This window comes from Mustela nigripes, chromosome 2, assembly GCF_022355385.1.
Source record: "Mustela nigripes isolate SB6536 chromosome 2, MUSNIG.SB6536, whole genome shotgun sequence".
NCBI classification, from domain to species: Eukaryota; Metazoa; Chordata; class Mammalia; order Carnivora; family Mustelidae; genus Mustela; species Mustela nigripes.
Window position 1 is genome coordinate 1,524,691 of NC_081558.1, and position 13,373 is coordinate 1,538,063.

Here is a 13,373-nt window from a genome sequence, read left to right on the forward strand (position 1 = left end):
CCACTCCCTGCAGGGGTGGGTCGATCCGTACTGGGGAGCAGAGGGGGATGGGCTAGTGATGTCTGCCGTGGGCACGGGCGAAGGCGTGCCGGGTCCTTCAGACTGCGCGGCCAAGTCAGGCAGCGCGCGGGGACGTCCATGGGATGTCCTCCCGGGGCAGCCGGGGGCTGGTGACTTTGAGCTGTGCCCTCAGGGGTCCTTCCAGACACCCCACACACATCCACGTACACACACACGGACATTTGAACATCCGAGAATCTGCGTTTCTCTTCTTTTTCCTCAAATTTTCCTGCACACGTTTGCATGCTCCTTTTCCAGGAGAGGAGCAACGTCCGCTTATCTGGTTTTTAATTTTCATTTTATCCTTAACTGCCGCGTCCAACACCTAAAACGGGCCGTCCTGAGCTTCTTGCACGTCTAGGTCGGTAGCCTTACATGTCTTCACCTTGTGCGGCAAGTCTCCAGAACTTTCCACCTGAAGCTCCGCGCCCTCCACACAGCAGCCCGCCCCGCCCTGCCCCCAGCCCTGCACGGCCTCCGGACCGGTGACTGCGACCGGCCCTCCCAGGAGCCGGTGGGCTCGGTTCACTCCGTGCTCCGGGTTTTACACAGAGTTACGGCTGGGCCTGGGCCTGCTTTCTTCCCCACCGCAAGCTCTCCTGTGGCCTCTTCCAGCGGCGCTCGGTGACGGTCACACCCGCATTCTCACCCGGGGCCCCTGTGTCTTCGGCCCCGGGAAGTTGCCCCAGTTATGACCTGGGGCCGAGCTGCAGAGATGGGGTTTCTGGACACAGTGGTCTGTGTCTGTCTTCTCTGGTCTCCAGGTACCCAGACGAGATGCGGGTCCGCCTTCGTGGTCCCCCAGACCCGTGATGCGGAGCCTGTTAGAGCCCCGCTTCGTTAAAATGTCAGCTACCCCCGCCTGTCCCCAGATTCCGCAGCGCCCAGTTCCCCGGGTCCCTGCAGGGAGACCATCAGCCCGGCCTCGTGGGCCGCAGGTCTGTGTCTGGTGGGCTTGGGCCCTCGGACCCAAGACACTCTGTGACCGGATCTTCTCTGGAGCCCACCTGCGCCCGCTGTGCCACGTCCTTGCTACAAGACCGGAGGCCACCATTAGGCCTCAGTTTCTTCATCCGTGTAACGGGGCGGCAGCGCTCTGGTGTCCGAGCCCCTGTGCTCCCACCTGGGCAGGCTGCGATGCTGAGACCCTCTTCTCTCGTCCCTGGCAGAGTGCGGGGCCAGGCCGGCCATGGAGAAACCCACACGGATCGTGGGTGGGCTGGGGGCCGCCTCTGGAGAGGTGCCCTGGCAGGTCAGCCTGAAGGAAGGTTCCCGGCATTTCTGCGGCGCGACTGTGGTGGGCGACCGCTGGCTGCTGTCAGCCGCCCACTGCTTCAACCAGTAAGGCCCGTCCCCTCCGCGGCCGGGTGTCCCCGGCAGCTCCTGCTCCTGTGCACTGGGGTGGCCCTGGGCTCGTCCAGCCAGAACACAGGGGGAGCAGGAGAAGGAGGGGTTCTGGGGGCCTTCTCGGGAGGAGAGTCTGCGGAACTGGCCTCTGGGGACAGGGGGGCTAAGTAGAGGAGGGACGAGGGCCCCTCCCCCCGGGCCCCCCGCATCCGTGCTTGACGCCCCTAGAGCGCGGGGAGCCGCTCACTCTCGTCACAGACCAAGGGAAGGGCTTCCTGCCTTGCCTGGCCCCCAGCTCGGGTGCTTTGGGGGAGCAGCCGCATTGGCCCTCTGTCCTCCTGGTGTCCAGCCCAGACCGGGGGCGCCGCCCAGCTCCCTGGGGGCAGCGGGGGTGCCGGCGGGTGTCTGAGCGGCCCCTGTCGGCAGCACGAGGGTGGAGCTGGTGCGGGCCCAGCTGGGCACCGCGTCCCTCGCGGGCATTGGCGGCACCCCGGTGAAGGTGGGGCTCAGGAGGGCGGTGCTGCACCCCCAGTACAACCCCGGCATCCTGGACTTCGACGTGGCCGTGCTGGAGCTGGCCAGGCCCCTGGGTTTCAACCCGTTCATCCAGCCGGTGTGCCTGCCGCTGGCCATCCAGAAGTTCCCGGTGGGCCGCCGCTGCGTGGTCTCCGGCTGGGGCAGCACGCAGGAGGGCAACGGTGAGCTCCCGGGGTCCGTCTGCAGACCCCTCACCTCCCCCTCTTCCGGGGCCACGGACGCCCGCCCACAGCCCTGCCCACTCGCTTATGGCCGTCCCGGGGCTTTCCTGCTGCGAGAACCTGGGCTCCCTGGTGCGGGGCCCTTCCGAGCGCCCCGAGCCCCCCAGTTCGTGCCGGCTCCGAAGCCTCGGAACGGTCTCCCTGCAGGCCTGCGGCGCTGGGGAGAGTGCAGGGGGCGGCGGGGAGGGTCTCGGGCACGCGGAGGGCCAGGGTCAGCTTCCTTCTCACCCCGAGCCTCGGCAGGAATCGCTGCAGCCCTGCGGGTTCGTCCACGGGCCGGGGATGGCGCCGCCTCTCGGGGGTGCTGCCGGCTGAACCGCGTCTGGGGGGCTCTCGTCTCGCAGCTACGAAGCCCGACATCCTGCAGAGAGCGTCCGTGGGCATCATAGACCAGAAGGCCTGCAGCGCCCTCTACAACTTCTCCCTCACGGACCGGATGCTCTGCGCAGGCTTCCTGGAGGGCAAGGTCGACTCGTGCCAGGTGAGCGGCTGAGCAGGTGCCCGCTCCCTTCTGCCCGGCCCGCCCCTCCCCCTCGCTGCCATCCAGGTTTCCACGGCGCTCGACGGGGACACAGAGACCGCAGGGAAGGAACTGTCGGGACGCCGCGAACAGGGAAACCCTTCCGAGAACCAGATGTCTTTCACGTTGGTTCAGAGAAATGCCCTTTCCAAGCACGTGCTCGAGGCGCAGGAAGCTCAGACGCCCCGATCGTGTGCTCCCAGGAGGCGAAGCCGGTGCGGGCTGCGGCGTGGGCCGGACCTCGTCCCCGGCTGAGATTACAGACCAGTCTTACCTAGACACGCCAGTGCAAAACCCTCGGTAGACGTTGGCAGATTAGGAATGCCCTAAAAGGAAAACAAATCAGCCGCGGTGCGTCGGTCTCCTGTGAAGGCTGGTTGGACGCGGGGGACCCAGTACTCAGTCATCACACCCTTGGGCCGAGGGGGAGGAACGGCGGTGCCTGCACAGCCCCAGAGAAAGGCATTCGATGATTTTTTTAAAAAGATTTTATTGATTTATTTGACACACAGAGATCACAAGTAGGCAGAGAGGCAGGCAGAGAGAGAGGAGGAAGCAGGCTCCCCGCTGAGCAGGGAGCTCGATGCGGGGCTCGATCCCAGGACCCTGAGATCGTGACCTGAGCCGAAGGCAGCGGCTTAACCCACTGAGCCACCCAGGTGCCCCGGCATTCGATAATTTTTGAAAGGACTTATTTTAGAGAGATTTATGTAATAAAATAATTTATTGACTACTTAAAAGATGTACATATTTGGGGGGCACAGAGGGAGACTCTCACGTGAACTGCTGAACGCGGAGCCCCGGAGCCCTGTGCGGGGCTTGATCCTGCAGTCCTGACCGCTGGCCCCGAGCCGCAGCAAGAGTCGGCGCCACCTGGGCACCCAGCACTTGGTCGATTTTAGGCACCATTTCTAGTTACATTTTAAACAGTTGCAGCCGGATGAGAGCCGGAGAACAGACACTGCCGCAGACAGCAAGCTCGGTGGCGAAGCAGCTTTCCTCGGACACGGCCGCCTGCTGTTGCCGGCCTGTCCGGCCTCACGCGGAGAGTCAGGAGGGAAGGAAGGAAAGATGACATTCGTGGACAGAAACGTGACCCGCGGGAACATAACTGACACCCGGACAGAAGACCGTGAGCGCTGGAAACACGCAGCCAGCGGAGAAATGGTGACTCGCGAGCGTCGCCGCCCGGCCTGGACGAGGGCTCCCGCTGACCGTGGGAACAGCGTCCGTCTGGCATCCAGAAGTGAACTCTAGATGGTGTTCGGGGCCTTCATGGAGGAGATCACGGAACTCCGAAGAGAACGAGGAGGTCTGAACGGATCGAGAAACCGCGCGCGGCCGGCCGGGAAGACCCGGCGTCACGGACACCCGCTTCTCCCCACACGCCGCGCTGCTCCAGGCCGGTCCCAGCAGCGGCTGCCGTGTGACTCGGCAAAGTTCCCCACGGCGGGGCGGGATGATGCTGAGACAGGAGAATGGGGAGCGTGGGCACCGCCAGGAACAGCACCAGGGGAGAACAGGCGGTGTCACAGCCCCAGCCGCGGGCTGTCGGGCTCCGGGTCTGCCGGTTTCAGACTCTCCCTGCTGTCGCTCAGGGGACTCACCCGGAAGGTCCACCTCCGGGGCTGCACTCATGCGGCGGGGGCTGGGGATCCCCGGCTTCCTCCCCACCCGGCGCCGGCTTCCGAGCGCGGTATCCACGCGGGGCGGCCTCCGCGGGGGCGGCCGCTGGCGCTGTGGGCGAGGGTCTCCACGGCACCCTGCATGCAGCCTCCCCACGGGGTCTCCGCCCAGAACCCTCCAAAGGCAGCGGTGGGCTTCCAGGACAACGTAGTCCAGGGCCAGCATTTGCCTGACCTTACTTTGGAAGTCACCCGGCGTCGCTGTCCCCACGGTCTGGGGTGGGCAGAGTGGGGCGTGGGCCGAGAGAGGCCCTCCCGACAGCTGTGGGAAGACGCGGCCTGAGCCCCGAGTCACTGGTGCGCCTCCTTCAGCGCCGGCGGGAGCGAGGCCGGCAGGAGCGAGCAGCGGTTCATTCCGGGAGGCGGGAGCACCCGTGACCGTGATCGTGTTTGGTTTTGTGCATTTCTCTCTACGTCTCCCAAACAAAAGCCGGAACAGCTGGAACTCGTAGAGAAGCGACTGGACCAGCGTCTCCCAGGCGGGGTGGGGCTGAAGCAGGTGTCCTGGGCCCCCACCGCGGTGACGTGGGAACGGGAGCGCCCGGCAGAGCCGGGAGTGGAGAGGGCGCCCGCGGCCCGCGGCCCGCGGCCCCAGCCGGCCGACCCCTCAGTTTCCCCACCTCCGTCACCGTGTCTGCGCCGGGCCGGGCGGCAGCTGGGCAGTGGGCTGGCTCCCACCCTCCCCCCCTTCCCTTGCAGGGCGATTCGGGAGGACCCCTGGCCTGCGAGGAGGCCCCCGGCGTGTTTTACCTGGCCGGGATCGTGAGCTGGGGGGTCGGCTGCGCTCAGGCCAGGAGGCCGGGCGTGTACACCCGCATCACCAGGCTGAAGGGCTGGATCCTGGACACCATGTCCTCGGGCCCCCCGCCCAGTCCTCGCCCGCCCACCACGGGACTCCCGCCCGCCACCAGACCTTCCTCCAGGACGGTGGCTGGCCCCACGGTCCCAGGGGTCCTGGCCAGCAGAGCCACCCCGCGGGCCACCAGCCCGGCAACCAGCCAACCTACCAGCAGGACTGCCACCACCGTGAGCACCACCACAGAGGGACAGACACCGCTTCCAAGTGCCCCCGGCACCACCGTGGGCTTCCAGCCACCAGGTAGCAGGAGGGGCGGAGGGACATGTGGGTGGCAGCGTCCCGTGTCCGTTGTGACAACCGCATACATTTATTCTCTCCCGGTGCTGGAGCTCAGAAGTCTGCGTAGACAAGTCCTCATGGGCTTGTCCCTCTGTGTCTCGTGTCCTCATTATGTCACGGCCCGCCTGGGACCTTGTTCTAAGTTCATGATCTCTTTAAAGACCTGCGTCCCCATGTCTTCATCCTAAGCTCCCGGGGCCTCCGACTTGGTTGTGGGATTCTGGACGACACGAGTCAGCCCATGATAGGCCCTGAAAGCCAGGGATACAGGCCCTGGTCAGACAGCCTTGGCGGGAGGGTCCCCACCGCTCTGTCCATCAAACCAGTGTCCACAAAACCCTCCCGTGTGCGGCCCCGTGCTAAGTCTGGGGTGCCGTGGGGGACCAGACATGCAGGACGGCGGCAGCAGGAGTGAGGAGAGCAAGCCGAGCCCACGGGCTCCCACGCGGGGCCTCGGGGGACGCCCTGGCTGAGGCGCAGCCCTGCTCGGCCCAGCTGGCCCGCAGGACGCTGACCGACACCGCGCCCGGGAGATCTCTGAGCTTCTCAAGCGCCGAGTCAGGTTTATTGAGGATTAAGCATGAAACGTGTTTGCGGGCCCCCGATAAAACCCATCAGATACAGCCCGTTTCCCGGAGGTCGGGCCGAGACGTGCCCACAGGCGCTGGCTGCGGGGGAACTAAGGGGAGAACGGGCCTGGCTTCTGCAGGACACGTAGGGGACCCGGTGTTAGCGACCAGCCCGCTCCTCCCAGCCAGCCTCGCTCCTCAGAGAGGGGATGGTCACCCGAGCAGGACTCCGAGTGAAGCTAGTGTTTTTGCTGAACACGGGGCTCTGTAGAGAAAGGGGAGGCAGCGTGGGGTGGGGGCGGGGGCCGGAGCAGCAGGAGGGCCCCAGCAAGAGCCCCTTGGCTCGGCTCCTCCGTGCGCACGGCCCCCGCCCCGGCAGACCCCTTCGCTCTCACCCGGAAGCGGAGGGACCGCGTCTGGTCTGGCTTCATTCAGGTGGGGCGGCGGGTCGCCGGGACCGGAGCCGCCCCCGGAGCAGGTGCTCAGCGCAGGCCGCTGGTCTGGTGCTGCCCCAACGCGCTGCTTATTCACGAGCTTCCCAGGAGCCCCGGCTGTTCCGCGCCCCCAGCCCCAGCATTCTCACCGCCTCCCTCCAGAGACTGACCCAGCCGTCCTCTGCTGTCCTCCTCCATCAGTGTCCCCTCCTGACCTCCCTGGGTCCCCCTCATCCTTGTGTTCAGGGTGTGTGTGTGACGGAAGCCGTGACACACAGGGGTCGTCCCGACCATCAGGATGCGTCCCCGAGGCTGTCCTCCTCAGGGGACACGTGGCGCACGTGTCCGCTGTCCAGGCCCGAGGAGCTGGGGCTGCCCAGGCCTGCAGTCCGCACGAAGTCAGGCTGATGCGCTCCTGCCTCAGGGCAGCCCGCGCGCCATCAGCGCCGCAGGAAGAGGCGGGCCGCTGCGGGGTCTGGGAGCGTCTGGCTTGGCTAGGGGTCCGGTCCGCCGCAGGCCGAGGGTCTGCGCGGGCTTTCCTGCGGAGCCGCAGAGTGGAGGCAGAGCGTCTGGTCCACAGCCCCCTGAGGCTCTGCACGTGGGCTGGAAAGCTAGCGTCCCCGGGACCAGTGTGCCCGGCCAGAGGGGCAGCTCCCCCACCCGCTGCCCGCCACTGACTCCCCGCGGCAGGTGCTCCAGCGGAGCCGCTCCCAGAGCAGGCGTGTGTCTCCCGGGCCCTGCAGCTCGTTTGCTCTGCGTCTGGCCTCCTGTCTCGGTGACCGTTCCCATAGCCACAGCCCGCGAGTTCTTAGTCGGGGGTCCAGAAGAGGGCAGGAAGCCCCTGGAAATGGCACCCGTGGCTGCCTTGTTCTGCAGGGGCAGCATTTCCAGAAAGGAGCCATTTCCATCCGATGCTCCAGGCATCTTGGTCGGGCCCTCGGGACTGAGAGGGAGCGGCGCGGGCGGCCTCTCGTCTCCCCTCTTCCCTCCCGGCTCCGGCTGCCGGGCAGGGAAGGCACGTGGGGCGTGGGAAAGCAGGCTGGGGCAGGGGGCCGTTCTGGAGGAGGAGGATTCCCTGTGGGGATGACCAGGCAGGTCCCCACGTGCCCCCACCGGTGGCGACGGGCTCTTGCAGCACCTGCTGGAACCGCTGCGTTGTTCTCTGCTGCTGTGCTCTGAGCGTGCCTTGTTCTGGGGCCGGGGCGGGTGTCCGTACCCTGGGAAGGAGAACCCGGGAGGGCATCGAGGGAGACCCGGCAGCGCAGGAGCTGCAGGGACAGGGCAGGGGCCTGCGGGGCAGCAGCTGAGGGTGTGCAGAGGCGCAGGGGACCTGGTTCCTAGCTCCCGGAGGTGCGGGGAGATGCGTGGGGAGAGGGAGACGTGAGGACCGTGGGCCGGACCTTCCGCCAGGAAGGCCAGTTTAAATGCATCCCAGATGTTCCTGCAGAAGCGCCCGGATCGGGCGCATTTACAGAACCAAGCACCCGGGGGGGGGGGGGGGTTACCCAGGGCAGGACCCCCAACCCTTTGCCGGCTAGTCCTGCCCTAGGCACGGGCACTGCGGGAGGCAGGGTCAGCCGTGCTGAGCAGTCCCCTGACTCCCCTGCAGACTGTGGCCTGGCACCCATGTCAGCGATGACCAGGATCGTGGGCGGCAGCGCCGCGGGCCAGGGGGAGTGGCCGTGGCAGGTGAGCCTGTGGCTGCGGCGCCGGGAGCACCGCTGCGGGGCCGTCCTGGTGGCAGAGAGGTGGCTGCTGTCCGCGGCGCACTGCTTTGACGTGTGAGTCCGGCCGGCCCATGGGGCTCACTGGCCGGCTTTCTGAGTCGCCCCTCCGTGCCTCGGCCTTCGCACACCCCCCCCCCCCCCGGACCCCGCTGCCCCCAGCCATCTCCCCCTTCATACAGCCCTCCCCTGCTCAGGAACCACCTGAGCCGGACCCCCACCAAACCCTGGGCACAGCCTCTCCCAACAGCTGGGGTCAGGCCTATGGGGACACAGTGGGGCAGGGGAGTCTCTGGGGAACCTTTGGGCCCTCCTACCCCTGGCTCCTACCCCACTGGGACTTGGCACCAGACCTAAAGGAGCAGGGCACTGTGTAGGGTGGACAGGGCTACAGCCCCCATCCTCCAGGGGAACAGCCTGCGGAAGGGGGCACCGTGCACCTCCGGGGGTCAGGGTCCAAGGGGGTGGGCATGTAAGACCCCCAGATACAGCTTGTGGGGTCCCGTCAGTGCGTGGGAGCGGGCTGGGGCTCCGGCCAACGCCTGTTCCCTGCACCCCGCAGCTACGGGGACCCCAAGCAGTGGGCGGCCTTCCTGGGCACCCCGTTCCTGAGCGGCGCCGAGGGGCAGCTGGAGCGCGTGGCGCGCATCTTCAAGCACCCCTTCTACAACCTCTACACGCTCGACTACGACGTGGCGCTGCTCGAGCTGGCGGGGCCTGTGCGCCGCAGCCGCCTGGTGCGCCCCATCTGCCTGCCCGAGCCCACGCTGCGGCCCCCCGATGGCGCGCGCTGCGTCATCACCGGCTGGGGCTCCCTGCGCGAGGGAGGTAGGTCCGGCCACCCAGCGCCCAATCCCACGCCCCGGCGGCGTCGAGCACGCCCCCGGCCCATCCTGCTCCGTGTCGCCCGCAGGCTCGATGGCGCGGCAGCTGCAGAAGGCGGCTGTGCGTCTCCTCAGCGAGCAGACGTGCCGCCGCTTCTACCCGGTGCAGATCAGCAGCCGTATGTTGTGCGCCGGCTTCCCGCAGGGCGGCGTGGACAGCTGCTCGGTGAGCGCACGGGGGCACCGCCGCAGGCCCTACTAGCCAGGTGCCACCCTCCAGCGCCCGCTTCTGCAGCCCGCCAAGTAGGGCACCGATCCCGGCCTCAAATTCTCAGTCCACCACCGTTTATTGGGCATCCTGCCTCTAGGCCCTGCGGGGGCAGCCCGGGACCAAGGTCCAGTGTCCCGAACGGTCTGCCAGCCAAAGGAGCGGGTCGTCCTAACAGAACCCACTTCCCAGGAACTAGGAGGCTCCCAGGGAAAGGGGCCCTGGCCCAAGTGCTGCGGTGGGGGAGCTGCTGGGCTGCTCTAAGGCCTTTCCTCTCCTCCAGGGTGACGCTGGGGGACCCCTGGCCTGCAGGGAGCCCTCTGGCAGGTGGGTGCTAACTGGGGTCACCAGCTGGGGTTACGGCTGCGGACGGCCCCACTTCCCCGGTGTCTACACCCGGGTTGCTGCTGTGAGAGGCTGGATCGGGCAGAACATCCAGGAGTGACCGGCCGGTGGACAAGAGAGGTGAAGGCAGCAGGAAGCAGCTGACCCACCCCTCTGCCCGAGGAGGGGAGTCTGGGGCGCGAGCGGGAGGTGAGGGGCTGCGGATAACCGGGTGCAGTCTCACTGCGTATTTTGTTGCAATAAACAGCCCCTCGTCCCAAGCCTGCCGGCTCAGCACCTCCATGTCCCAGCAAGGAACCTCAGCCAGGCCCGGGGTGGGAGGAAGGATGTCAGGAGGGCCAGCGAGGCCCCCTGGGGCGAGGACCACCCTCCACGGCTTTGGCGGCGCCGCAGCTGGGGAGGGAGCTGGCCAGCCTCGTCCTCCAAGGTCCTCTTGACGCAAGCACCGCGTTCCCGGTCATCGCGAAGGCCCAGCCGCGCAGAGGGGAGGCGGGGTGGGGGGTCGGGAGGAAGAGGCTCAGGCTGGGGGGCGCCCAGGAACACGCGCTACCCCCTCCGGCAGAGACCCCCGCAGGGCGGACCGCCCGGGTTCTCCCCGCCCCCACCCCCGGGTCCACATGCGGATTCTCCGCCCAAGGCACGGGGCGGGCTGCCGGCACTGGGCGCAGTCCCAGGCCCCCCCGGCGCACGCCGCGCTCGCTGGCAGGCGGGAGGGGAGCAGCGTCCCGAGCGCCGCGGCGCCGGTCTCCTCCGCAGAAGCACGGGCAGGAAGGACGCACGAGCGGCCCCGCTTCGCAAAGGGCATTTATGGAAACGGAACGGGGGATGAGGGCCGGGCGCGGGGCGCGGGGGTCACATGTTGGCTCGTTCCCGCTGCAGCCGCGAGTTGTAGGCGCGGGACACGGTGTTCCAGGCGTCCATGTAGCGGTCCATGCACATGGCGATGCACTTCTGCAGGCGGGGAGGGGCGCGGCTCAGCTCCGGCTCCGGCTCCGGCTCCGGCTCCGGCCCCGGCCCGGCCCGGCCCGGCCCGCGCCCCCGCCCCCGGACAGCGGGCTGCGCACGCGCAGAGATCCCCCCGTGCGACGGCCCGCGCACGCGCACGCGCAGCGGCCTCCCCGCGCCCCGCCGGTCTCACCTGTTCCGAGTTGTCCAGGGAGCCCCCGGGCTTCCCGATGCACTTCCGGAAGCACTTGTCCGTCATCCTCTGTGGGGACACGCGAGCTCAGTCGCGACAGCCGCCCCCAGCGGACCCCACCGCCCTGGACGCCCGCCCCGGCCCGACCCCGGACCTGCAGCAGCTCCTGCGCGTTAGCCACGGCGATCTGCACCTTCACCTGCTCCATGATGAGCCCCGGGTCCAGCTTGCCGCCGCCGGAGCTCCCGAAATCGGAGCCGAAGCCACCCTCCATGGCTCCGCAAAGTCAACCGAACCGTGACCGCGTGCGCCGACCCGTACCCACGCCGGAAGTAGGCCGCCCCGGGCACCACGGGAAATGGAGTCCAGGTGTACTGGTAGAGGAGCCGGACTACAACTACCACAAGGCCGTGCGCCCTCCACCCGTGCGCGCAAGCGTGGGGTGCGAGTAGCCTCGCAGAGCGGGATGTTTACGCGAGGCCGCAGGTCGCCCCCCCCCCCCCCGCTCGCCCGGCAGGGGGTGCCGCGCATGCGCGCGGGCCGGCAGGCGCGTCAGGCGAGCCGGGACGGAGGCTGGCCGGCGGTGCTGTCGGACGCCCGTCTCGTGCGGGGCCGGGGCGGCGTGGTCAGAGCGGACGCGGGGCAGCAGTAAAACCGACTGTTTATTGGCGTGTCGTACAAAAGTGCCCGGTCGTAGAACGAGTATTACAAACCCGGGAGAAGGGGAGGGCCACGCGTTTGGCATGCAAGTTCACGGACGCCGGCCGGCCCCGGCCCAGCCCCGCAGGGCGTGCTGGTGCTCCCGCGGGGGCGGGCCGCGGGGGCCAGACGGCGGGGGGCCGGCCCAGGGAACCGTCCCGCGTCCTTTAAAGCGGCTTAAACCTAAGAATGCGGACAACTACAAGCTGCTTCCCGGGCCGGTGCGGACGCCCGGGACCCCGCACGGCTCACCGGCGGCCCCCGCCCCCCGAGCCCGTCAGGCCCCCCATCCGCACGGCCTGCACGACCCCGGCCCCACGCTCCGGAGGCCTCCGCCTCTGCAGTCCAGGCCCGCAGTGGGCAAGGCGGGGTGGGGGATGCACAGCCTGCGGCTCTCCTGGGGAAGGTCCTGCGTGGGGCGGGGCGCGCTCCCCACGGCCCCCCAGAAAGGCGGGGAATGGTGGGGAGCCGTTTCCGTCCGCGGGAAAGACCGACCTCGGGCCTGGGTACCGGGCAGCCATGGAAAGAACTAGACCTCAAGCAAGGGCTGCTGCCAGATTCTCGGTGCAGAAGTCTTGACCCTCCGGCCACAAGCAGGTTCCGAGGGACGGGCGACCGCCCGAGGCGGGAGGCAGGCGTGCTGCGGACCTAGGGCGTCGGTCGAGCTGGGAAGGGCCAGTCGCGGGCTGCTTGTAAACGGGCTGCCTTCTGGGGGCAGCTGCCTCCGTGGCTCAGTATGACGTCTTTAAGACTTGAGCTGCGCTTTCTGAAGGAATGTGCCGTCTGGGGCCTCAGAGGTCACCGAGATGGCCCCCCTCAACTCCAGCCCCTGGGGGAGGGGCTGCCCCAGGGACGCCGGCACGAGGCCTGAAGCGGGATCCGGCAATCTGAGTACTGACCAATGTAAAAAAATAAATATCCATTAAAAAAATAACTTCTGTGTATCTGTGTGGGAGGGGTATACACGGTGAGGGACCACCGAGGCGGCATGGCAGCCGGGAGCTGGGTTGGGGGTCCTGGAGCCGTCCTGTGGAATCAACCGGCACTGGCCTCTGAGAAACAGCATTTCAGCGAGAAGGTCACCACGGAAGCTAGGACAAACAGCAAGACACACACACAGCATACGGGACAGTGTGGGGGTCAGGACTCAGCCCCATGCACAAGGCACAGAGTGGGAGACCAGCTTGATGGCTCACCATCAAGTCCCCCTCTTCACTGAGGGAGGGCAGGAAGTGGCTGTGCCCTGTGGACAGTGGCTTTGAGACCCGGGGGACACTTGCTTCCCAGGTGATCCCACTACCCCTTCCACCTGTCCCCTGGCCATTACCTGGTGACAAGTCTCCAAACGGAGCTGTCCCTGTTCCCTGGGTTTCCAGCTCTCTCCTGCCTCGTGGTCCTGCAAGCTTAGGAACTGCACTACAGAAAGCTCCAGAAACCCAAGGGCCAGCCAGCCAGAAGGGAAAAGCCAGAAAGGAGGTGTGGCCTGCGGCAGCTCTCCATCACACCAGGAAATACACCAGAGCCCCAGAGCCCAGGACGAGCACCAAAACCCACACCCAGGCCCCTGCCACACCTGCGGCCGGGCCACCAGAATGCCACAGGGGATGCGCCTGCCGCCCCCCAGGTCAGAACCTGGCTTCTGGACTGGGCTCTTAAGGAGCTTCACTGGACACGGCAGCCCTGCTCTCCGCGCACTAGAGGCCACAGGGCGGGCCCCAGCAGCCAGTGTGCGGGGGAGGCAGAGGGACAGTAGTCCCCGAGCCCGGCCCGGCCCGGCCCTCCGGCCTCCACAGCCAACCCCGGTCAGCCATTCCGTCCCCGGCCTCGAATTCAACCAAATGGTGAAATGGGGCACCAAAAAAAT

General features: G+C 67.6%; 2 protein-coding genes across 7 annotated transcripts in view; one reads left to right on the forward strand and one right to left on the reverse strand.

Moving 5' to 3' along the window:
• Positions 1-10,363, forward strand: part of TMPRSS9 (transmembrane serine protease 9) — a 29,707-nt gene extending 19,344 nt beyond the window's left edge. For 4 of the 6 annotated variants that reach the window (XM_059388570.1, XM_059388572.1, XM_059388571.1 and 1 more), the window contains 6 exons: positions 1,230-1,401; positions 1,834-2,105; positions 2,510-2,646; positions 5,070-5,469; positions 8,121-8,292; positions 8,798-9,750. In XM_059388570.1, coding sequence (XP_059244553.1) covers positions 1,230-1,401; positions 1,834-2,105; positions 2,510-2,646; positions 5,070-5,469; positions 8,121-8,292; positions 8,798-9,665 — 2,021 coding nt within the window. In that variant the 3' untranslated portion in view covers positions 9,666-9,750. Of the gene's footprint in view, positions 1-1,229; positions 1,402-1,833; positions 2,106-2,509; positions 2,647-5,069; positions 5,470-8,120; positions 8,293-8,797 lie in introns of all 6 variants that reach the window. The other 2 variants (XM_059388574.1, XM_059388573.1) reach the window with 2 other exon arrangements.
• A 95-nt stretch (positions 10,364-10,458) lies between these two features.
• Positions 10,459-11,150, reverse strand: TIMM13 (translocase of inner mitochondrial membrane 13). The gene is made up of 3 exons (XM_059388576.1): positions 10,965-11,150; positions 10,811-10,879; positions 10,459-10,623 (listed from the first exon to the last, which is right to left on the reverse strand). The coding sequence occupies exons 1-3, from the start codon at positions 11,082-11,084 to the stop codon at positions 10,525-10,527; spliced, it is 288 nt and encodes a 95-aa protein (XP_059244559.1). The 5' UTR covers positions 11,085-11,150; the 3' UTR covers positions 10,459-10,524.
• Positions 11,151-13,373: the final 2,223 nt, after the last annotated feature.

Excerpts from the sequence above, each read along its gene's own strand:
- TIMM13 (XM_059388576.1), bottom strand. The coding sequence starts at position 11,084 with ATGGAGGGTGGCTTCGGCTCCGATTTCGGGAGCTCCGGCGGCGGCAAG. Across the intron at positions 10,880-10,964 it reads ACGCGCAGGAGCTGCTGCAG|AGGATGACGGACAAGTGCTT; the intron begins GTCCGGGGTCGG and ends GTGTCCCCACAG. Across the intron at positions 10,624-10,810 it reads CCCTGGACAACTCGGAACAG|AAGTGCATCGCCATGTGCAT; the intron begins GTGAGACCGGCG and ends CCCCGCCTGCAG.